This window comes from Eulemur rufifrons, chromosome 21 (assembly GCF_041146395.1).
Source record: "Eulemur rufifrons isolate Redbay chromosome 21, OSU_ERuf_1, whole genome shotgun sequence".
NCBI classification, from domain to species: domain Eukaryota; kingdom Metazoa; phylum Chordata; class Mammalia; order Primates; family Lemuridae; genus Eulemur; species Eulemur rufifrons.
In genome coordinates this window covers 5,940,257-5,961,815 of record NC_091003.1, presented here as the reverse complement: position 1 = coordinate 5,961,815, position 21,559 = coordinate 5,940,257, and the positions used below count along the sequence as shown (strand labels likewise).

The 21,559-nt window shown below is 57.7% G+C and overlaps 2 protein-coding genes, 1 non-coding gene and 1 pseudogene across 3 annotated transcripts in view; 1 reads left to right on the top strand and 3 right to left on the bottom strand.

The window, feature by feature from the left end:
• Window positions 1-4,817, top strand: part of TMEM120B (transmembrane protein 120B) — a 34,307-nt gene extending 29,490 nt beyond the window's left edge. The window contains exons 7-12 of the mRNA XM_069497415.1: window positions 154-219; window positions 646-707; window positions 1,848-1,940; window positions 2,570-2,634; window positions 2,931-2,999; window positions 3,363-4,817. Coding sequence (XP_069353516.1) covers window positions 154-219; window positions 646-707; window positions 1,848-1,940; window positions 2,570-2,634; window positions 2,931-2,999; window positions 3,363-3,476 — 469 coding nt within the window. The 3' untranslated portion in view covers window positions 3,477-4,817. The remainder of the gene's footprint in view (window positions 1-153; window positions 220-645; window positions 708-1,847; window positions 1,941-2,569; window positions 2,635-2,930; window positions 3,000-3,362) is intronic.
• Window positions 4,818-5,622: 805 nt separating this feature from the next.
• Window positions 5,623-18,041, bottom strand: RHOF (ras homolog family member F, filopodia associated). Its single transcript, XM_069497416.1, has 5 exons — window positions 17,904-18,041; window positions 17,551-17,638; window positions 7,623-7,732; window positions 7,399-7,533; window positions 5,623-6,425 (listed from the first exon to the last, which is right to left on the bottom strand). The coding sequence occupies exons 1-5, from the start codon at window positions 18,039-18,041 to the stop codon at window positions 6,261-6,263; spliced, it is 636 nt and encodes a 211-aa protein (XP_069353517.1). The 3' UTR covers window positions 5,623-6,260.
• Window positions 11,574-11,635, bottom strand: LOC138402007 (U7 small nuclear RNA). Its single transcript, XR_011236598.1, has one exon. It is a non-coding gene; the product is annotated as a U7 small nuclear RNA (small nuclear RNA).
• A 1,329-nt stretch (window positions 18,042-19,370) lies between the features above and the next one.
• On the bottom strand, window positions 19,371-21,003 carry LOC138401508 (uncharacterized; annotated as a pseudogene).
• Window positions 21,004-21,559: the final 556 nt, after the last annotated feature.

Below are 21,559 nucleotides of genomic sequence, written 5' to 3'. Positions count from 1 at the left end.
AGGGCAGAAATAAGGGCAAGGCCATGGCTTGGGTCCATTTCTTACTCCGACAAGCTGTTTCTGAGCTGCAGGGCAGCCCCTGCCCACGTGGGCTGGGAGGCAGATGCCTGGTGTCCCCACTGCCTGAGCACCTCTCCTTCTCTCCTCCCCGAGAATTAAAGGCTGGTGGGTGTCTCACCACTACGTCTCCACGTTCCTGTCTGGAGTGATGCTGACCTGGTGAGTAGCTGCCCCCTCGAGCCTCCCCAGGAAGCTGGGTAGTGGGGAGGGGCCAATGCAGATGGGACAGGAAGGCAGGGCCTGGCCTAGGGGCCTCTCCAAGTCAGCTGGGGAGTGTTCCGGGATGTTTTGGGAAATGTTTTAGGGTCCCCGCTGGCTGGGGCAGGGGTGACAGGAAGCGAACGAGGCTGTGGCACGACAGGAGACTGGGAGACCGAGGGGACTGGCAGGAACCTGGGTTTCAGCCTGACTATGTGGGCTCCCCTAGTTGCCGTCCAGCGTCAGGGACAGAGAAGGGCAGGAATCGGGGACCTTGGTTTAACCTGAAAGCCTCTGCTTCTCTCCTGGTTGGAACAGGTGGGGCGGGGATCAGTGTCTCATTTCACAGTGCACCCCACCTTTGTTTTTCCCCCACCTTCTCTCCAGGCCTAATGGACTCATTTATCAGAAGTTCCGAAATCAGTTTTTAGCGTTTTCAATTTTTCAGAGTAAGTGTCTCTTGCCCAGCTTTGGGGGAGGGGGCGTGGTTTCCTGCGGCTCTCACTGAGGGGTCCCCAGCTGGCATCAGTGCTTGCCTGTGTGGAAGGGAGACCAGACTGGGGAAGGGAGGGTCCCAGAAATCCAGAAAGGAGCTTTCCCCCCTCCCAGATCAACTCCATCCTACCTTCCAGCCCCCACCCCTGAGAGGGAGCCCCCACCTGTTCCTTCCCCAGGTCAGACCAGCTGCGACCTTTGGGAACTGTAGTGCTGGGGGCACTAACCTTGTTTCCAAGTCTTAAATAAGTCCTCAGTATTGAAATATATACATTTTTTCATTTGAGAATAGCTCTGGATTTGTATACGAAGAACTGGCCCCAGGGGTTGCCTCTGGGCTCTGGGGAGGGGCTCGCATTGGCTGGGGACAGGGAGAAAGTTTCCAAGAACCTGTTTGTTCCCTTTGAATTTTATACCGTGTGCATATTGTCTTTTCAAAAAATATAACCTAATTTTTAAATAAAAACCTGCTTGCAAACAAATACAAATGTCTAAAGCCAAGAATGGAAATTGTATATTATCCCACCCTTAGGGGTGATCACTGTTAATTAAGATCTATGTCCTTCCAAATGTTTTTATTCATAAATACATATATGTGTATTGCATATGTATATTTTACACGTGGGATCTTGCTGTACATGGAACTTGACTGTTATAACCCACTTTAAAAACTTCTATTTTAACAATTTACCATGGCTGTTTGTCCATGTGCTCACCTCCTCATTTTAGCAACTACAAAGTATCCCATTGTATGGAACTCTTGAGTTTTGGCATCACACACAGCTCCCAGCACAGCACGGGCACGTCTTGCATTCCAGCAAGCATCTATTGAGTGCCTGCTGTATGCCTAGGGGAACTCCGGAAGTTTCTAATCTAGCTGGGGCATAGATGGGGCCTCACATGCCTGGGCTCTCTTTATATCCCTGGATAAGGGATAAAGCCGGTTCAAACCAAAGCGTGTGTGTCGCAGGTGGGAGAGGGTTGTAACCAGGGCGCCCTCCCTGCCCTCTGGCCAGTGAAGACCCGCCAGCCTGCAGACTTGGGGCAGAGAGGAGGTGGCCCCTGTTGAGCCTGGCGCTGTGCTCCCCCTGCAGGCTGCGTCCAGTTCCTGCAATATTATTACCAGCGGGGCTGCCTCTACCGGCTGCGGGCCCTGGGGGAGAGGAATCACCTGGACCTCACCGTAGGTGAGTAGCTGGGCCAGCTGAGGGGGGGGGAGGGGCACACGCAGAAGCACATCCTAGCGAGACCTGCCACCCTGCAAAGCCACACGCCGTCCTCCACTGCGTTGCTTTTCATGACTCATCATGGATTCTGTTTCCACTAAGTTCGAGGCCAGCCAAAGGCCGGGCACTGATGTTTCGCCTCTGCCTTATCCTTTTGAAGTGTCGAGTTTTTCATCTGTGTTTTGTAATGTACATAATATTAGAGTTGATTGTGCATCTGCTTTCTGTATAACGTGTCTACATGGCAATACGTACAAATATATAAATGTGTATACACTGGGGACACGTACTTAACTCTCCTAATCCATGGGGTGCCCAGTCAGGAAAGTCTGGAGACACTTTGTCCAAACTTTCAGGGGAAACTGTTTTTAATAGAACTCGGCTAGTTTTTGAAATGGTCATTTCCATCGAATTACTGTAAGTAGGCCCTGCTTTGAGGAGAGAGAGCAATCAGGCCTGGTGACAAGGGCTGTTATTGTCATGGTGGGGGCCATCCCCCCATGCACACGTGTTTGTGCCTTGCTAGTCGTAGGGTGCCAGGTGGGGCTGTGGGGACGTGAGTCCCTCACACGCCTCCCTCCTCCCGGCAGAAGGCTTCCAGTCCTGGATGTGGCGGGGCCTCACCTTCCTCCTGCCGTTCCTCTTCTGTGGCCACGTGAGTCCCCTGGAGTTTGTGGGTATCTCCTGTCTGGGCTGACCCCTGGAACAGAAGGTCTTCAGGCCTCTCCCTCCTCTTCTGGCCATCCCCATGCTGGGCCCCGCGGGTCCTGGGGCCAGGACACCAAGGGAGACCTGCTCTGGCCTAGGGTGCCCACAGTTTCATCTTGGGGGGGTGGCAATGTCTTGGGTGGTTGATACCTAAAGCTGGGGGGGCCTGGTCCATCTCCCTGGCTTTCCAGGTGGGTCTCCAGGGCAACCGGGTGGGTGAGCAGTGCCTGTCTCCCTCTGCAGTTCTGGCAGCTCTACAACGCGGTCACGTTATTCGAGCTCTCCACCCATGAGGAATGCACAGAATGGCAGGTATGGGTGTGTGTTGGGGGAGCACGAGGGCTGGTGGGGAGGTTCCTGGGGAGGGCCAGTCCTGCGTGGGGAGAGGTCTGTCCTTAGCCACCTCCTGCCACCCCGGTGGGGCCCTGCTGCCTAAGCTTTCTGCTCCTGGGGCCTGGGAGAGGTGGGTGGATGGGAGGGAAGGGAGGCCCTCCCCATAGAACGCTGCGCAGGCCTCTGCCTGTCACCCAGGTCGCCCACGTCTCTGCCTCCTGTGGGCAAACCCTGCAGTTTGGGGGTAGCTTTGCTAGAGGGTTGGGGGGCTTGCAGTGGGTCAGTTGATTGAGCTTCCCCTTCTCCCGCCCCTGGGCCCTGCTGCTTCTCCGGCCCCTCCAGGTGTTTGTGCTGGCGCTCACGTTCCTCGTCCTCTTCCTCGGCAACTTCTTGACCACACTCAAAGTTGTGCATGCCAAACTCCAGAAGAACAGAAACAAGACAAAGAAGCCATGATCCGCGGACTCTCGTGCCCCTCGGGCCCCCGGACTTTGAGCCATCGGGGAGTCTGGTGGCACCTGGGCCGCCGACGCCCCCAGCAGCGCCGGCCGCAGCCATCTCAGGGGCCAGTGGCATCGCTGTAGGGCCCAGGCCTGGTCCCCGCCGGACATGAGAAATGTGAACCTGCCTGTACGCACAGTATTAGCCCACCTATTTATGACATATTTAACACTGGGTCCTCCCAATGTCCCAGCTTCGACTGGGCCAGTCTTCCTGGGGGAGAGGCCTGAAGCCTCAGGGAGCCCCTGTCCCCACTCCTGTCATTTGAACCCCTCACACTGGGGTCTGGATGTGCCTCGCCGGGGTTGGATTTGTGCTGACCTGCTACTTACCTAGTCCCAGGCGCGGGGGTGGAATGAAGCCCTTCGGCGCCCGCAGAGCCTTCCCTCCCTTGGGGCCTCGGCCTCTGCTGTAAGCTCAGCTCCCGCGCCGGGGGCTATTCAAGTTCTCGGAGAACCACTGTCCTTTGCCTCGTGCTCTTTGTGCCTCCTGGCTTGCCCGCCTGTGGCCACTGGGCCACTCGGGGGACGGTTCTGAGGGTCACCACCAGAGGGCGCCCCAGCTCCTGTGTGCACTGAGCGACTCCGGAAGCTCCGTCCGTCTCTAGGGTTGCTTGACCCTCCTTCGGCCCACCTGCCCGCTCCTGCAGCGAGTGCTCCGGGCGTGGCGCCAAGACCCTCAGCGCTGGCTGGCACCTGAGCCACCATGGACGTCGCCCAACTCTCCAGTCTCTACTCCCAGCTCAGGTTCTGGAATGTGGGGTGGGGAGGGGTCTGAGCAGGCTCGCCCCCAGGGGCCGCCCCGGGAGGCCAGGCCAGGGCTGCTGGCCCCCACCTCCTGTGAGGTTCTGTAGGAGCAGGGCGGGCGGACAGGCTGCCGGTGCGGTTGAAGGTTCTGTCCCTTCTCCCCTCCATGGGCCTCAGCTGCCCTTAACGACTTCCCTGCAGATCCACTTGGACCTGGCTTCACAGCTGGCGTCCACAGACATGCCTTGTTTGGCCCTCAGAGGGATTTTAAATTTTTTAAATTAGTTACATTGTAACCAAAATAAAAACCCAGATTTCTGCTTTCCCTAGAAAAAGGTAAGAATCTGGCAACGTTCCCACAGGACGTGACTGGTCCCCACCCTGCCACAGGCCCCACCCCTGCCTTTTACCCCTGCCTGCTCCCCACGTGCGGGTCTCCTATCTGGCCCTTCTCAGGCGCCTGGGTTTGCCCTGGATGAGACGTCAGCGAACTGTGTAAAGGGCCAGAGGGCCTCTGTGGCAGCCACTCACGTCTGCGGTTATAGGGCAAAAGTCAATGCATAAGTGAACGGACATGGGTGTGTTCCAATAAAACTTTATTTACAAAAACAGGCCGTAGCCAGACGTGGTCCATAGGCTGTAGTTTGCTGACTTTTCCCTTAGACCATCATTTGTCCACAAGGCCTTGGATTCTTCCAGAACAACAGGTCCTTGGTTGATTCCCCATGGGATGGCAGGGCCTTGGGGAACCCAGCTGGGGTGGGTTTCAGTCTCCTCCCTGGGCAGCCTGACTTCTGAGCTCAGGTTTGGTTGAGGCCCCAGCACTGGCCAAGGGGGGCTGAGGCAGGAGATGGCGGGGAGGGCAGGTGCCACCTGAAGCCATTATCCCATCTTAGGCAACACGGACTCCGAGGCTCACTCCAGCACGGGGCAGCTCTCGGCCTCTGGTGGACATTAGAATCACCTGGGGCACTTGTTCAAACAGTCCTGGCTCCCCGACCCAGAGCTCCCAGGAGGTTCTGGGCTCAGGTGTTTGCCTGTTGCTCACAAGGCCGTCTGTGGACCGGTTTTGAGAAGCCATCCCGCGTGGGCAGGGGGTCGATCCTGTCAGTTCTCAAAGGAGGCCAGGATGGTCGCAGCTCCTGGACGCCATGTGCTGCAGAAGCGGAGGCTGTGAGGGACAGAAGGTAGGTGGCTGGACGACTATTTAAATGGGCCAATCCTGTTGTCACAGGTGAGGACATTCTGGAGAGAACTGACTTGCTCAAGATCACACAAGGAGCTGATGGCACTTTCCACCCTGAGTCTCTGACAGTGGGGGTTGGACGAGACCTGGCATGGTGGGCAGACGGCTGGTACACGGTGCAGGTCTTACTGCACCTTTCCTCTCCCCCTGCGCACACGTGTCCAGCTCTGTAGGCACGGTGGCCAAGCTGAAGCCTGAGGCTGACGTCTTCCATGTGGGGCAGGCGGGGGCTGGGGGTTGTGCCAGGCCCTCACCCGGGGCTGCTGCCTGTGTTCTCCTGATAGGCTCCGGCGCCGCCGTGCCCTGAGTTCCCGTGGGAAGAGAGGAAGAAGCTGGAGGATGCAGCCGTGGCTATCTTGGGAGCCCAGGGAGGCGGGTGGCAGGAGCGGCAGGGTGCCCGTGTGGAGCAACGCCAGATCCACACGCGCCCACTCCCAGATGTAGATTTACTTTTAAGCATAAGTCAGGTCTGCAACGGGGCACACACGTGGCTGGTGGAGGCTGTGATGAGTGTACTCCAGAGGCCTGGGGACAAACGCTGGCTCTGGGGTACGAAGGGAGGAGGATCCAGCACCCTCATCATTACGCTCCAGTGTAAGCCTGGAGCGGGCTTGTGGTCCAGCTGGGAAAGGAGAGAGTTCCAGAACGTTCCAAGAGTTAGCTGCAGGCCCCAGACACCAGGTTGTCAGGGAGTTGTTGGGGACCCGGGCCCTGTCAGTGCTGTCACAAAGGCCACTGGCACTGGGATCAGAGCAGCAGGCAGAGCCGGCGTTTTTTCTGCCGCTGTGCTTTCTTCAGAGCGCTTAGGGCCACCTTGGCGGCCTCTCGGAAGACGTCCTCCACATTCTCCCGAAACTTGGCGGAACATTCCAGGTAGAGCGCGGCTCGGATCTGTTCGCAGGCGCTTAGGCCCTGGGTAGGGAAGGAGCCAGCATTAGGTGAGGGGGCCTGGAGTATGGGACCCCTGGGGCCACCTGACACCTCATGGATTTAGGGGTGTGGGGCTGGCTTTGGGGGCCTTCTCCCCTCCATCGCAGGGCTGGCCCTCACGGGCGAGTGCCGGTGGGACATGGGGCCTGTTGGGTGCTGCCCACGGGCTGCGGCTGCGGGAGAGGCCTGGCCCTGCCCCACCCCGCCCCGCCCTGTCCAGCTCCAGGCAGAGGCTGAAGTCTGAGAGCTGGGGATGGGGCGTCCAGGTTGTGTCTCCCAGGCTTGGGAGGCCTCAAGACAGAAAGGACTTGGGCTAACCTGTTCCCCCTCTCTTCTCTGAAAGCACACTTCAGGCAACTGAGCTTGCCATGAGAGTAAAGAAAAAAATTATTTTTAAAATGAATTTATCTTTATCAAGGCTTATTCTTTTTCATTAAAGTTTCTTATTAGTTTCCCTTTGCACTCCTTTTATTCTATTTATTCTCCCACGCCTCACCCAAAAAGCTGCAGGTTTGGTTTGGATGTGCCCGTGACTCTCGTGGGTAGGGAAGGCTACTTCCAAGCAAGGGCCCATTCCGCTGGTCCCCTTGGGCAGACTCCGCAGCCCAAGTGGGTGGCACAGATCCTGGCTCCACTTCAGGTGTGGAGCTGCGTGACCATGGGCAAGCTGTTTAACCTCTCTGGGCCTCAGTTTCTGCCCTGTAAATGGGAATGTTGACAGCACTGGCTTCAGTGTTATAAGGATTAAATGAGGCGAGACATGTAAAGTGCTCAAGTCCAAGGGCTATCAATATTTAAAATTTACTATTCCTAGAGTCCTGCTTCCTTCAGCTCCCTGAAAGGCCACCAAGGCACCCTAGTTGCAAAGGCCAGCGGTCTGGGAGGCTTTTGAGCCACTGCTGTGCCCCAAGATCATGGCCCCTGGCAGGGGGGTGCAGTGGGGGCCCTGGCTGACCTGCGTGTAGGTGATAGGCTCCAGCTGGGCGGCCCGCAGTTTCCGCAGCTGCTCCTTGTCCTTCCGCAGGTCTGTCTTGCAGCCAATGAGCACCATGGGGGTGCCACGGCAGAAATGCGTGACCTCAGGGAACCACTGGGGAGAAGGCAGGACATCAGGGCTAGGGCTGGCCTGGATCCGGGGCCCCCACCCCCACAGTCAGGCCGGCTGGGAGGTGGCCTCACCTTGATAAGGACGTTGTCGTAACTGGTGGGGTTCATGACATCGTAGCAGATGAGCACGAGGTGCGTGTTCTGGTAGGACAGGGGCCGCAGCCGGTCGTAGTCCTCCTGGCCTGAAACCAGAGGGAAGGTGGGGGTCAGGGGGCACCCCCTCCATGTCCACCCCAAGTCCCCTGTCTGGATTCTGATGGGTGAGGGTGGGGGAGCCGGGCAAGTGACTCTGTGCCTCTAGGCCTCAGTTTCCTTGTCTATAAAACAGGGGTGGCAGCACACAGTCCGGACGGTGGCAAAGGACATATGAGATCGAGCCCATGCAGTGCTCGGAGCTGGGCCCAGTTACAGGCTAAGTGTGCAAGTGCTGCTAGCGATGATAGCGATCGCCATGTGCGCCCCCTGCCCTGATGCTTGGGGTCCGAGTGTAGGCTGGAGCCCTCCCCCTCGGATTCAGACCCATGGCGCTGGGCCGGCCCATGGGTGCCCCTGAGTCCCAGAGGCTGCGTGTCCCGTTTCAGCCTTGGCTTCCTTGGCTCTCATACATTCGGCTGAGTTCCTCCTGCCCATTCTTGCAAATGCTAGGAGGGCGGGGGTGGGGGACTGCTGGAAATACCACCAAGCGCCCTCCCCACCCAGATTCACCCTGCACAGGGGCTGTCAGTTCCGGCTGCACATCACACTCACCCGGAGATAATTTTTTTTTTTTTTTTTTAAAGACAGGGCCTCGCTCTCTCACCCAGGCTGGAGTGCCCTGGTGCGATCGTAGCTCACTGCAGCCTCAATCTCCTGGGCTCAAGCCGTATTCCTGCTTTGACCTCCTAAGTAGCTGCAACTACAGGTGTGTGCTACCACCCCTGGCTAAATTTAAAAAAATTTCTTGCAGAGGCTGGGCAGGTGGCTCACACCTGTAATCCTAGCACTCTGAGAGGCTGAGGCGGGGCGATCAATTGAGCTCAGGAGTTCGAGACCAGCCTGAGCAACAGCGAGACTGTCTCTACTAAAAATAGAAAGAAATTAGCTGGCCAACTAAAAATATATAGAAAAAATTAGCCGGGCATGGTGGCACATGTCTATAGTCCCAGCTACTCAGGAGGCTGAGGCAGAAGGATTGCTTGAGCCCAGGAGTTTGAGGTTGCTGTGAGCTAGGCTGACACCACAGCACTCTAGCCTGGGCAACAGAGTGAGACTCTGTCTCAAAAAGAAAATAAATAAATAAATAAAAAATAAGAAAATTCTGTAGAGATTGGCGGGGGGTGGGGGTCGGGTCTTTGTTATGTTGCGTGTTTGGGCTCAAGCGATCCTCCCACCTCGTCCTCCCAAAGTGCTAGGATTACAGGCGTGAGCCACTGGGCCTGGCCTCCCCTGGGGCATCATTTAACAATCCCAACACCTGGCCCCGCCCCAAGACCAGCTGAATCCAAAGTCAGAGCAAGGCTTGAGCTTGGGTGGGTTTGTTTGCTTTTAAAAAAATTTTTGGTAATTGTATATTGACAATTTCAAACTTTACAGAAATTTGCAGTGGAGTGCAAAGAACTCCCTTACTCAGATTCACCCAGTGTTTACATTTTCCCCACTTGCTTGATCCAAATATAAACACTGTGTTTCTCTGAGCCATGTGAGAGGTAACTGCAGCCGCTCTGTGTCTGCACCCCTCAATGGCCCCTCGCATTTCCTAAGAACAAGGGCCTTCTCTCACCTGCCACATTAGAGTATCCAGCCCAGGACCGCGACACTAATCCAATCCACAGGCCACATTCAGGTATCGCCCATTTCACCAGGAATGTCCTTTATTCCTCCCCCCACCCCGGTCCAGGAGCCCCCAGGACTATGCACTGCACTTAGCCCTCGGCACTGATATTTTTAAACAATTCCCACAACGAGAACTGAGCGCCTTTTGGGCTCATTGGTGACCCCCGGCTTGCTCTGCAGAAAGGTGCCTTGACTTCCTCCCACTGAGCCCAGGAATCCCCCTGTCCCCACCCCCAACCTGGCCCCTAGCTGCTGCGGGTGCCCGGTGGCGCCAGCCTGCCCTCTGCTCCTCCCCTGCCGAAGGCTTCTTAGGACAAGTGGCCTCTCCACAGAGCACAACCAGGCACCCGGCCCCAGCGACAGGACACAAGCACCCTCTCCCTTCCCACTGGCTCCCCTTCAACCCAGAGACTCCCCCAAATTCCTCAACCAGCTCCACGACAGCACAGCGATTAAGGTCAAGGGCACTAGAGGCAGACGAGACACGAGTTGGGAGCCCAGCTCTACCGCTCCCTTGCTGGGTGACCCTGAGTTAGATGGAACACCTGTGGAGCCTGGAACATAATGGACATAATGGTAAAACCCACCTCGTGGGACTGTCACCAGCCAGTGCACCTGACGCATGGGGACCCTAAGAGTGTGCACTAAACAGGAGCCACCATTATGACAATGGCTGGGCCATAAGCACTGTCCATGCTGTCTTTCAGCCAGAGTCCCCCCAACACTGGAGAAGGGGTGAGGGATCAGGGTGGCCACCAGCCCACGGCGCTATTTAAACTTACATAAAAAAATTCACAGTGTTGTGTCTGGGGTGTGTTACCACACAGAACAGTCTGAGGACCACTGTGTCGACCCGAAGAGCCAAGTATTGTCTAAACCGGCCCCCGTGTTTCCCCAGGCTGGGGGCTGTTAGGCTCCAAGACAGTGTAGACAGAGTTATCCTGACTTCCCACCTGACACGGTCTCAATTCCTATTTTTGGTATTTCTTTCCTAAACCCGACTTCCGTGTGTGGGTATGGTGTTATGAGGTGTTTCAAAGAAGGGTTTGGTGAGCTAAGTTTCATTTTCTGGTACTCACTGATCCAAATTTTTATTCTTACAAGTGTATCTACACAGTGGAAGGAGTCTATACCAGAGAAGAAATCCCTTTCTTTGTTTTTTCTTTGTTTTTTTTTTTAAGAGACGAGGTCTTGCTCTTGCTCAGGCTGGTCTCAAACTCCTGAGCTCAAAAGATCCTCCCACCTCGGCCTCCCGGAGTGCTGGGATTACAGGCGTGAGCCACCACGCCTGACCAGAAATCCCTTCAATAGAGTCAGCTGCTAGCTGATTTCCTGTAAAGCAAAAATAAACAAATAAATAGGCCGGGCATGGTGGCTCACGCCTGTAATCCTAGCACTCTGGGAGGCTGATGTGGGAGGATCACTTTGAGGTCAGGAGTTCAAGACCAGCCTGAGCAAGAGCCAGACACTATCTCTACTAAAAAAAAAATAGAAATTAGCTGGGCAACTAAAAATAGAAAAAATTATTTGGGCGTGGTGCTGCATGCCAGCTACTCGGGAGGCTGAGGCAGAAGGATCACTTGAGCCCAGGAGTTGGAGGTTGCTGTGAGCTAGGCTGATGCCATGGCACTCACCTTAGCCTGGGCAACAAAGCGAGACATTGTCTCAAAAAAAAAAAAAAAAAGAAATCGTTACTTACAATCTGATATGACAGGGAATATGAACACTCCCGTTTCATAGACAGAAACTGAGTTTCACAGAAGGGAAGTGACTTGCCCAAGGCCACTGAATCAGTGACTGTGCCGAGTCAACCCCAGTTCGTTAGCTTCCGAGTGGAGCGCTCTTTCTGCTCACACACGCTCACCCCCTATTTTGTTCTGTATTGTGCAAAAATAGGCTCTGGCCTCTAGGATGTAACAGCAGGGTTCATAATGATGGCATGTCTGTATTTCATTCTTTCACAAGGACAGCCGGAGGGAGCGAGTGCAGTAGTCCCCCATCCACGGGGGGTACGTTCCCAGACCCGCGGACAGTACGAACCCTAGATGTGCTATGTTTTTCCTATACATACTTATGATAGTTTCATTTCTAAATTAGGCACATCAAAAGGTTAACACTAACTAATAATAAAATAGAACAATTATAACAATACGTCAGCCTCACTACTCTTGCACTTAGGGGCCACTATTATCATTTTTTTTTTTTTTTTGTGGAGGTCTTCCGGTGAGAGCCAAAAAACCTGCTAGACAAATTCTAAGAGAGCTGTAACATGAGGGACCACTGTGAAGTAAATAACGGTAACCTGAACACAAGCACCGCGATGCCACTGCAGCCGATCTGATAACCAAGACAGATGGCCACCAAGCGGCCCGCGGGCGGGTGGCGCGGACGGCGTGGATCCGCTGGACACAGGATTCATAGCCGGGTTGTGGGAGACAGAGTGGGACGGCGCGAGATTTCCTCACACTGCTCAGAATGGCACGCAATTTAAAACTTATAAACTGTTTATTTCTGGAATTTTCTGTATAATATTTTCAGACTTCGTGTAACTAAAACTGCGGAAAGTGAAACCGCAGATAAGGGAGTATGACTGTGGTTGTCAAGTGGGGCCCCTGTGCTCAGACCGTCCTGTCATTTCTTGGGTGGCTGATTCGCCGTGGGCTTAAGTGACAGCTCCTCAGGCCTTCCTCGCTGCTCCAAGTCCACACCCACCCGGTTTGTCTCTAAACTGGCCCCAGTAGGTGGTGTCTGTCAATCAACCTGCCACTATTGGTAATTAGATATTTGCTTTACTGCCCGTCCGCCTCTCAGACTGTGAGTACCATGAGGGCAGGGACCCTCTCTGTCCTTAAAAATAATCTCTGGCACCCAGGAGGCCTGCAGTAGATATTGGCTAATAGTTGTCTTCAAGTTCAATTCTTGGTCAAACTCGGCAGAGGTAAGGGCCGAGATGAGCCCTCTGGGTTTGGCAGTTACAGTCAGCGGTGCCATCAGGACGTGAGGTGTCAGGCGAGGTGGCGAGGGCAGGTCGGGCCAGTGGGCCGAAGGAGGAAGTCGGACCACGGGGGCCTGGAAGCACTTGCGCCAGCCCGCTCCCCACCCGGCCTCTGCCCTTGCTGTTCCCTTTTCCAGAAGGCTCCTCGGACAGAGCAGCACGGCTGGCCCCCTCCTTCCCTTCAGGTCTCTGCAGAAGTGTCACTTCCTCTGAGAGACCTCTCCTGACTGCTCAGAGATGGCCTCCGCCACAGCCTGCCCGGCCCTGGCTGAACTGTGCTTCATGGCATGTCTCTCCTGACTTCACAGTATTTTTCTGGGCTCTTTGTCTCCCCCTGAGGACAGGGGCCATCTCTGTACGGTTCACTGTCGTGCCCCCTGGAACACAGGCGAGCTCGTGCTCGTTCGGTGAATGAAGGAAGAAACGAATGAGCGGGTGGAGAAAGCGCGATCGTAGTCTCTGTGGCTTTACACAACCATTCTGCTTCGCGAGGGCATGTCACTTCCTGAGCCCTGTGAATTCACGCAGCCACCCCAGGAGGTAAGCAGGGCGGGGAAAGTGCTTCCTGTTAAGAGCCCAAGTGGCTGAGGGGGCCTTTGTCAACGTCAGGGGCAGCACCCTGCAAGCTGGAACACCCGCCGACTCAGTCCCCAAGGTCCGCTGCCTGCCAGGCCACTCTGCAAGCCTTCCCCGCCTGCCAACCGGAAATTAACCTCTGGCGCTCAGTCTGTTCATCTGTGAGATGCAGATGGGACAGGCAGGTGAGCCCTGGTGACAGTAACAGTGCGGATGGCTAATGTGGACAGTATTTACCTGGGAAGGCTACTCATTACATGCCAAGCCCCGTTCAAAGCCCTTTACCTGCATTAACTCATTGTCCCTCACAGCGACCCTCAAGGTACATTATTGTTACCCCCCTATTACGAGTGGAAAAACTGAAGCACAGAGAGCTGAAGTGACTTGCCCAAGGTCACACAGCAAAGGGGAAACTTTGTAAATAACAGAGGACCACAGGTAGGGCTATCAAGGTGCCTTTCTCTCAGTCTCCCAGGAGGTGGGGAGGAATCCTCACCCTGCGTGTCTCACCCCTGACCAGGTGGGGCAAATGGCTGTCAACACAGCCATCTCAAGGAGATGCCAGCTCCTCCTCCAGGCTGCCTTCCTGGCTTGGCTCAGTCACGTGCAGCTGTCCCTAGGATTCAGTGTGCGCCTCCACGAGGGACCTGCAGATGAGGCACTTCCGTGAGCTGCTCCCCCCGTGCCTCCTTGGCCAGGGTGGAGTACACTAGATGCCCTCCCCTGTCTGAGTCAGGCGGGCCAGGCGCCACTCATGCACATTCCAGTCCTTGGCGCCTCCCCTCTCTGGACCTGAGTTTCCTTACCTGGGACCGGCGGTGACAATGCTGCTCTGATACAGAAAGTGAAAGGACCGCGGGCTGGGCAGTGCTGGAAGGATGCGAGCCACAGCTGTTGTGGTGACTACTTAACCAGAAACTTCCAAAGGAAGTTAATAGCCCAGGTGGGAAGTCTGACCCCACGATCTCTGGACTCACAAGCTTTGGGGGGGGCCTCTCAGCCACAGGTGGTACTGTTACCCTCCCCCACTTTACCCACAGTCATGCCAAGGCTTAAAGGGGCCAGGTCACCTGCCCACAGTCACAGAGGGGGTCCCACTGCCTTCTGCAGATGGGTTTATGAGTTTATGAAAGCCTCAGACTTGTGTGCAAAGGATGCATTTGTTTCTGGCGGGGAAAAGTCCTCCGGGCCAGGCTCCCCGTGAAGCTACCTGTCTTCCTCAAGTTGGCGGCGCTGCAGGGCTGGGAGGAAGTGAGGTTCTCGCCTCACACAGGGGTATTTTCTTTGTGGGATGGGGCTTTGCCTGGAGCTGGGTTGAGGAGAGAAGAGTATCATCGGGGCCACAGTAGTCCCCAAGTCTGTTGGGGGACACACACAAGGCAGGTGGCTCCCAGCCCTGGCCAGGGCGTTGGTCAGCGGGACGGTACAGGCAGTGTGAGAGGGGAAGCTGCCAGAAGAGGAACTCACTTTTACTAACTGGCTGCGTTTCGTCCCCAGAGATAGGAGAGGCTGGGGCTGGGGCTGGGGCTGGGGCTGCGCCTGCCGGAGCTGATGCTGCGCTCTGGTTCCATCCGCAGTATCTGCTCTCCCTGGGCCTCCAGTGCTCCTGGGGCACACGACACCTTCCTGTCCCTGATTCCTTGTCTTACAGACTCCTTTGCCCACCACTTTTCCTACTGTTCCCATCTGAGGCCAGACAGGCAACTGCAGCTCCCCACCTCCCCGGGGCAACCGCCACCCCGTCCTGTGCCCTCCCAGCCCTGGACCCACCCCAAGGCCCAGTGAGCTCAGTCTCTAGTGGGCGTCTTAGCAGCCCACCTCGCCCCCGCCTTCCCCTGCCCAGGAAACTTCAGGCTTCACCGCAGCTTCCTGCCTCTGAGGCTGTCAGGGCGAGGCTGCGAGAGCAGGGGGTGCCACGGCCCCACCCTCCGCTCACCTCCGAGCACTGAGGGCCCTGCCGCCCCGCCACCCGCCCTCCCACCGCCGTGGTGTCTGTAACCGCTTCCGCAGACGGAGACCAGCAGCCAGACTGGCCTTCCACGTGGGCCACTGTGGGCAGGGTCCTGGCACCGCCCAGGGCCACCACTCAGTCCTGGGTGTTGAGAAATTCTGCCTCCCAGGAGCTACCCCTTGTCCCACAGCTCTGGTTACCACTGGTTGGGAAGAGTCCCTACTCCACCATGTCTAGCCCATTGGGTTCTAGAACCTTCTACAAAAACCTTTACTAGACTCATCTCCAGCTTGGCCACGCCCCTCATCCCTTTAGGCTCTGTCTTGCCCTACCATCCTTTTCTGCCATGTTCCCTTGATATCTGCCCACCCCACAAGGAGAAGAGAATCATCTCCCGAGTTCGGAGTTACTATTCATTCATTCCACAGTCGTTTCTCGAGCCTTGCCCTGTGACAGGCTCTGCGGTGGGCACTGCATGCGTAAGAGGAAAGACCCGGTCTCCTCACACTGCTTGCTCACCGGCCAGGGAACTTCCTCCTGCCTGCAGGGCCCTCCCTGGTCACGGCGGGACACCCTGGAGGGGCAGCCAGGTTTCTTCTCCCCTGAGGACCCCTGCTTGGTCCACCCTGCTGACTGGGAGGCCAGCCCACTCCCCTGGGACTCACTGGGGGGCTCAAACCCCAGCACTGCTTTTCTGCTGCTCAGAAGAGTCCTGCCAGGAAAGAGAGCTGTCCTCTCTGCGGCTGCTGGGGGCCAGTCGGGCTGCGGGCCAGGCCAGGGATTCCAAAGCACAAGCTTGGGCTCTGCCAGGAAGAGCCAGAACAGCGGGAGGATTTTTAAAAGTCACAGTGACAGTACTTCCTGAGCTCTTCCTGAGCACCAGCTCTGCGTGGAGTGCTGTACATCATATTAACCCGACATAATCCCCACCACTACCTCAGCCCTGATGCCAGATGAAACTGAAGCCCAGACGTCCCCAGTGACACACGGCCAGTGGAGCCAGTGTCAAAGCCCAGGTCTGACTCCAAAGCAGGTGGCAGGGGTGGGAAGGTGGATGGGACCATTACAGTGGTTGAGTGTCGATGGATGATGACCCTGGCAACAGGAGCCCCCCTGCCCCTCCAGCAGCAGCTCTCAATACAAATTCTTTCTTACACCAATTAGCAGCTTTTCAGACCCCCCACACCACAATCTACATGACATGTTCTTTGAGCATCTTCCCCTGGGCAAAGCCAGAATGGCCAGAAGTGGTCCCAGCTCTTGGACTGATGGCAGAGGATCTGAGGGCAGGAGGAGAGAAGACTGCCTTGACTCTCCCAGGGCCTCGGTTTGCTGTGCCATGTCTCTGCCCCCTGGCCACCATACCCACAAAGTGGGGTTAATGACCCTGCCCCTCCCTGACTCCTGGACAAGAAACCTCAACGTAAGTGTCCCAGACAGACCATGACTTTTACTGCCCTCTAGGCCACACCGTGGGGATTCTTCTGAAGCCTCTGGCTTTCCCAGCTGACCCGGGCTGGAGGCATGCCCTGTTCTGGGGGTGGCACTGTAGGGCCCTCATCCAACAACGTGGGGTCCTCAGAGGCCACTGTAAGATCTGCTCAACTCAGGAACGGAAGAGAGATCTGGAGCTGGAACAGCCCCTTTTCTGATCCTCTCCAGGGTCTGCTTCGGGGCTTGGGGGTATCTGGATTTTGGCTCCATCCTGGTCAGTGAGAGACTTCACACATGCAAGGCTTGGCTGTCAGGGGAAGGGACACCTGCTGGCATGGTTCCACATAGGTCACTAAACACTGAGTCACACAGGCTGGGTGAGGCCTCACCTAGGGACCTCAACCTTTGCTCCCCAATGTCAGTGGAGCCCAGAAAGCAGCCGGGGTCTTCTCACCCCACCCCACCCATCACAACACTGACTCTGATGACCCTAATACAATTAGCATAAATCCATAAGATCCACTTGTGCAGCAAGCTGCAGGTGGCAGGTAGAACCTTCTTTTGATCCTATATTCCCCGGAACTCTGATCCTTCCCTCAGTTTATTTTCTAAAACGGTCTGGTTTCTTCCCAGGAAACCAGGAAAGCACAGAACTAGCTATAGCAACAGAATTCTGGAAGCACGAACTGCAGACCATGGAATTCCAGAAGCCGGGGACACTGAACTCACATCCACAGGACCCTGGAGCCTTAGGACACAGCACTGCAGGCCACAGAATCCTGGAGCCATAGGCTCTGATCTGCATCCCAGAGCAGCCCAGAACCACGGACACAGAAATGCAGCCGACGCGATCCTAGCAGCAGGGGACTCAAACCTGCAGCCCACAGAGTCCTTGGAGACCTCAGCAGGTAACACGCCATCGCTGGAACCATGGGGAGCTCCAGCGTAACCCATGGTTTTCCAGAACCACAGTAGAGGAACAAGCCCTGGGCCCTCAGCACAGCAGCGCAGGGAGGTGCCGGGAGTTCACCTGCTCCAAACGCCCTCCATTTACGGATGGAGCCACCGAGTCCCTCTTGCCTTCAGGGCCACCCAGCCTGGCCGTGGTCCAGCGGCTCGCACCTGCGTGGCCCCCAGGAGTGAGGGGAACTAAGGGCCCCGCAAAGGCCTGCGGGCGGGGATGCCCCGCTGGGGGATGACCCGGTGGGGGAACCCTTCGGGCAGGCACTCACCGGCCGTGTCGTAGAGGTTCAGGGTCACCTCCTTGCTGCCCACGGTCACGCTAGCCGTGTACTTCTCGAACACCGACGGGGCGTAGCGCTGTGGGAGAAGGGGCGGGTTGGTCCTTAAGGAGGCCCCAGGCCCAGCCGAACCCCCACTGCCCAGCAGCCTCACCCAACGTGGCGCGGCCTCCCTCAACCTTCTCAGGCTCTGGAATTCCCAAGGGGGCTCCCCGGGGTGGCGGCAGCCTCTGCGCTCGGGGCGCCAGAGACCCAGCGGTCCGGGCTCTGGGCACAGGCTGTAGGGCGTCCCTCGCACCGGCGGTCCCAAGCCCATCCCCGCCCCCAGCCCCCGGGGGTCTCACCTCGGGGAAGGCGCCCTGGCTGTACACCATGAGCAGCGAAGTCTTGCCGCAGCCGCCGTCGCCCACGATCACGATCTTCAGCTCCTTCCTGACCGGGCCCGGAGCGGGGGTCGGGGCCGGGGCCCCGGGGGCGTCCATGGCCCGGAGCCGGCAGCACTGCCGGCCGCGCGCCTGGCCGGGAGCCGGAGCGGAGCGCTCGGGGCGGGGGCGGTTGCAGAGGCGGGGCTTCCCTAGCCCCGCCCACTGTAAGCCGGAGCCGCCTCCGCCAGGCAGCCTCCCGGGCCGACAGCCCGCCTCAGTTTCCTTTGCGCTACAGTCCCAACGCTGGGTGGCCACCTCTTAGTCCCAGAGAAACTGAGGCTTCTGAGAAACGGGGTGCCCAGCCGCAAACGCAGCTCCCATCCGCATCCCCGTCCGCGCGCGTCACGGCGCGGCCCCCGCCGGCGCGGCCGGCTCGTTTCGGCCGATCCACCCCGGGCGCCCCTCATTGGCAGGCTCCGCCCCAGCAGGGACCCTCTGATTGGCCGGCTCGGCCGCCTCCGCCAGGGGCCCTTGACGGGCGGGCTGCGCTCCGGCGCCGGGTTCGAGGAGCCCCCGGCCCTGCCCGCCCCGGCTGTGGTCTGGGGTAAGTCCGCCTCCGGCCGGCTCCTCGCAGGAGGTAGCGGCGGTGGTGCCGCGGCGGACGCTGCCTGGGGGTCGCGCCTGCCCACCTGCTCTGGCCCTGGGGCCGGGTGTACGTGCGGTTAGCGGCGGGAAACTGGGTTCCGCTTACCTGCACCCCCTTCCTGGGGCCGCAGGGTGGACGCCGGGCGCCCTCTGCCGGGCAGTCGCCTCGGCGCGGGCCGCTCAGGCGCAGGTGACAGCAGAGGGCAGGGGCCCCCTCCCAGCAGGGGCCAGAGGCGTGATCCGAGCAAGACACCGTCGGGGACGGGCAGGTTGCAGATCTAGTTGAGATCAGCTGGGTCCCCCTCTGTGAACTTTGGAGACTGGTAACCCCCACACCCCCCCCCCCCAAGAAATTTAAGGAAGTGTTCTGCTGGCAGCCACATGTCCTTCATGCCAGGAACCTTCCCATCCTCTGACCAAAACAGCACTTACTATGTGCAGGTACTAGCAGGATAGCTGTCTGAGATCACCGGTGGCCCCCATCCCTTCCCTCCCTGCCACCCTGGGCCGATTGTCCCTGCACCAGCCAGGTGAGTGGTCAGGGGCGGCATAGAGAGCCCCAGAGTCGGTCCGCAGCAGATGGGCATTAGTGTATGGCCAAGTCACAGTAGGGTCCTCCCAGCTGGGGTAGGTAGAGCCCATTTTTAACAAAACCCCTCCAAGCAGCATGGTTGGAGGGCTAGTGACTTCCCGTAGCTTCCTCAGGGAGGGGCCGTTAGGACTCAGGAACTTCTTGCCCCAACCCAAAGACTCCCAACTTTCAAGATCTCGGCAAAGGTCAGGTAAACCTCGCTTCCTGGAGGAAAACTGCCAACTTGGCAGTTCCATAAATGCCCGGTCAAGGTCTTCAGCAGGTGCAAGGCAGGGTCTGACCGCCAGAGGGCAGCAGTGACTGCCTGTGGAGGCTGAAGACACTCAGCAGAGAGAGAAGGGGAGGCCAGGACCCACCCCACCAGGTTGTCAGGGGGAAGTCCCCTCCTGTCACTGGGCAGAGGGGCACCTTCTGGGTCAAGCATCCCCACGAATTACAGCAAGCCATCCATTCCTTTTTGCAACACGTTTATTGAGAAGCAATTGTCTTCCTGCTTGGGAGGAGCTGTCTTGGGGGAAAGCAGTCTAATAAAGCTGGGAATGCAAACAGTTTAGAGACCAGAGATCACCCCCCGTGGGGCTCAGGGAGGGTGAGCAAGCACTGGCTGGCACATGAACTAAGCTTGGCAGTGTCGGAGGGCAGGCCAGGGGGGCAGTATGGGCACATAGCCTGGGTGAGTGCACAGTGGCTAGAAAGGTGTCCTCAGGTTTTGTGAAGGCTGGACAGTAAGGACAGAGGCCAGGTAGGGCTGTCAGGGGAACCGGGGTCACACCATTGAGGACCTGACTGCCAAGCTCAAAGGGGGTGGTGGACAAAAGGCTCCTGAACAGGAGAGGAGCCCAGCCACAGCCAGGCCTGGAGCTCTCTGGGGGTGACCAGCAGGGAGCTATGATTAGGCTAGTGCCTGAGGATGGCAGGAAAGGAGGGGACTAGATCCAGAGACCTGTGAGAAGTGAGGTCCCCAGGAGGATGGAGAGGCCGCCAAGCCAGGGCAGAGTGACAGTCACTTGAGAGGGAGAGGACACTCCCCCCTGCAGCCAGCCCAGGCACCTGCCCTCCAGCTGCCTCAGGGAAGGACTGGGGAAGGAAGGGGGGAGGGAGGCTGCCCCATCTGCAGGGGGGCTGAGGAGGATTCACTTAGAAGGGTCACTGGAAACCCAGTGCACCACTCGAGCCCACAGGAGGGCTCCTGCTGACTGTCCTCAAAATTCTCAGACCGCAGTCCCTACCTTCACCATCCAAGGAATGGGGCCAGGATCTCTACTTACAGCAGCACAGGCCTGCACAAAACTGGAGGGAGGAAGGGCGGAAAGCAGCACAAGTGCGTCTTCCCAGCCTGGCTCGGGTCCAGGCAGAACAGCTGACACTGCCCCAGCCTGCCCACCCACCCCTGCCAGGCCAGGAGGCTGGCAGAACCCCAGCCCCGGCCGGCCTGGAGCGTGTTTGGTTTGGACCCGGCTCCCGTGATGGTGGGGCTGCATCTGTAGCTAAAAATACCCAGGAGCCGAGCCAGCCGTGCAGCTTCCTCAGAGGCCGGTCGGGCCAGCTGAGGAGCAGGCCATGCCTGCCCGCCGCGAGGCTGCTCCCTTACCTGCAAGAGGCTCCAAGGACCCGTGTCACTCTCCTATTCACCGGCAATTCCTGGAAAGGTGCAGGAGGCAAGAAAGATTCTTTAAGCTGGTTCTTGACACAAAAACTGCTGGGACACGGAAGCCTAGTGGAGCAGCCATGAGGCATCTGTGGGGTGAACTCACTTGTGCACACACACAGGCCTGCGCCACAGTGAAGCCAACAGGCACACAAACCCAGGAAAGCAGCAGGGGCCCGTCCACTTCTGTCTTTTCAGGACAAAGTCGAGCTGGCCCAGGTCAGATGATGCTTAGCGATCCCACATCCCTAGGTGCCTCAGAACACCCAAGAAAGAGGTGCCCTCCCATGAGAGGCAGAAGACACCGAGCCCTGACAGGTAAAGCCATTCTCAGGGACAGAGGTGGCCAGGGGAGTACACGCTGAGGACTACCGGGGCCTTGCTGCCTACGAGCACTTGCGGAGGTGGGGAATAGGAGGACCACTCTGGAGTGGTCCCTTCACAAAGCAGACTCCAAGAGCTCCAAAGGTATCATTTAACTTTTCCCAGTGGCACGTGGCAGCAACTTGCCAGAGGTCACAGGCCAGCTGCAGACAGCACTGGACCCAGGTGACCTGAGATGGTGGCAGTGCCTCTCTCCACGGCCCAGGCAGAGGCTGCGTCTCCAACCTAAGGGCCTGAAAGGTCATATTCCACGCTAGGGCTCCCAGAGGAGGGGCCGGAAGAGGCGGGGACACTGGCGTCCCTGTAGTAAGGCCAGTCCAGCCGCCTCCCAGCCCGGGCTGCCCTTCCGCTGGCGTGGCCCTCTTG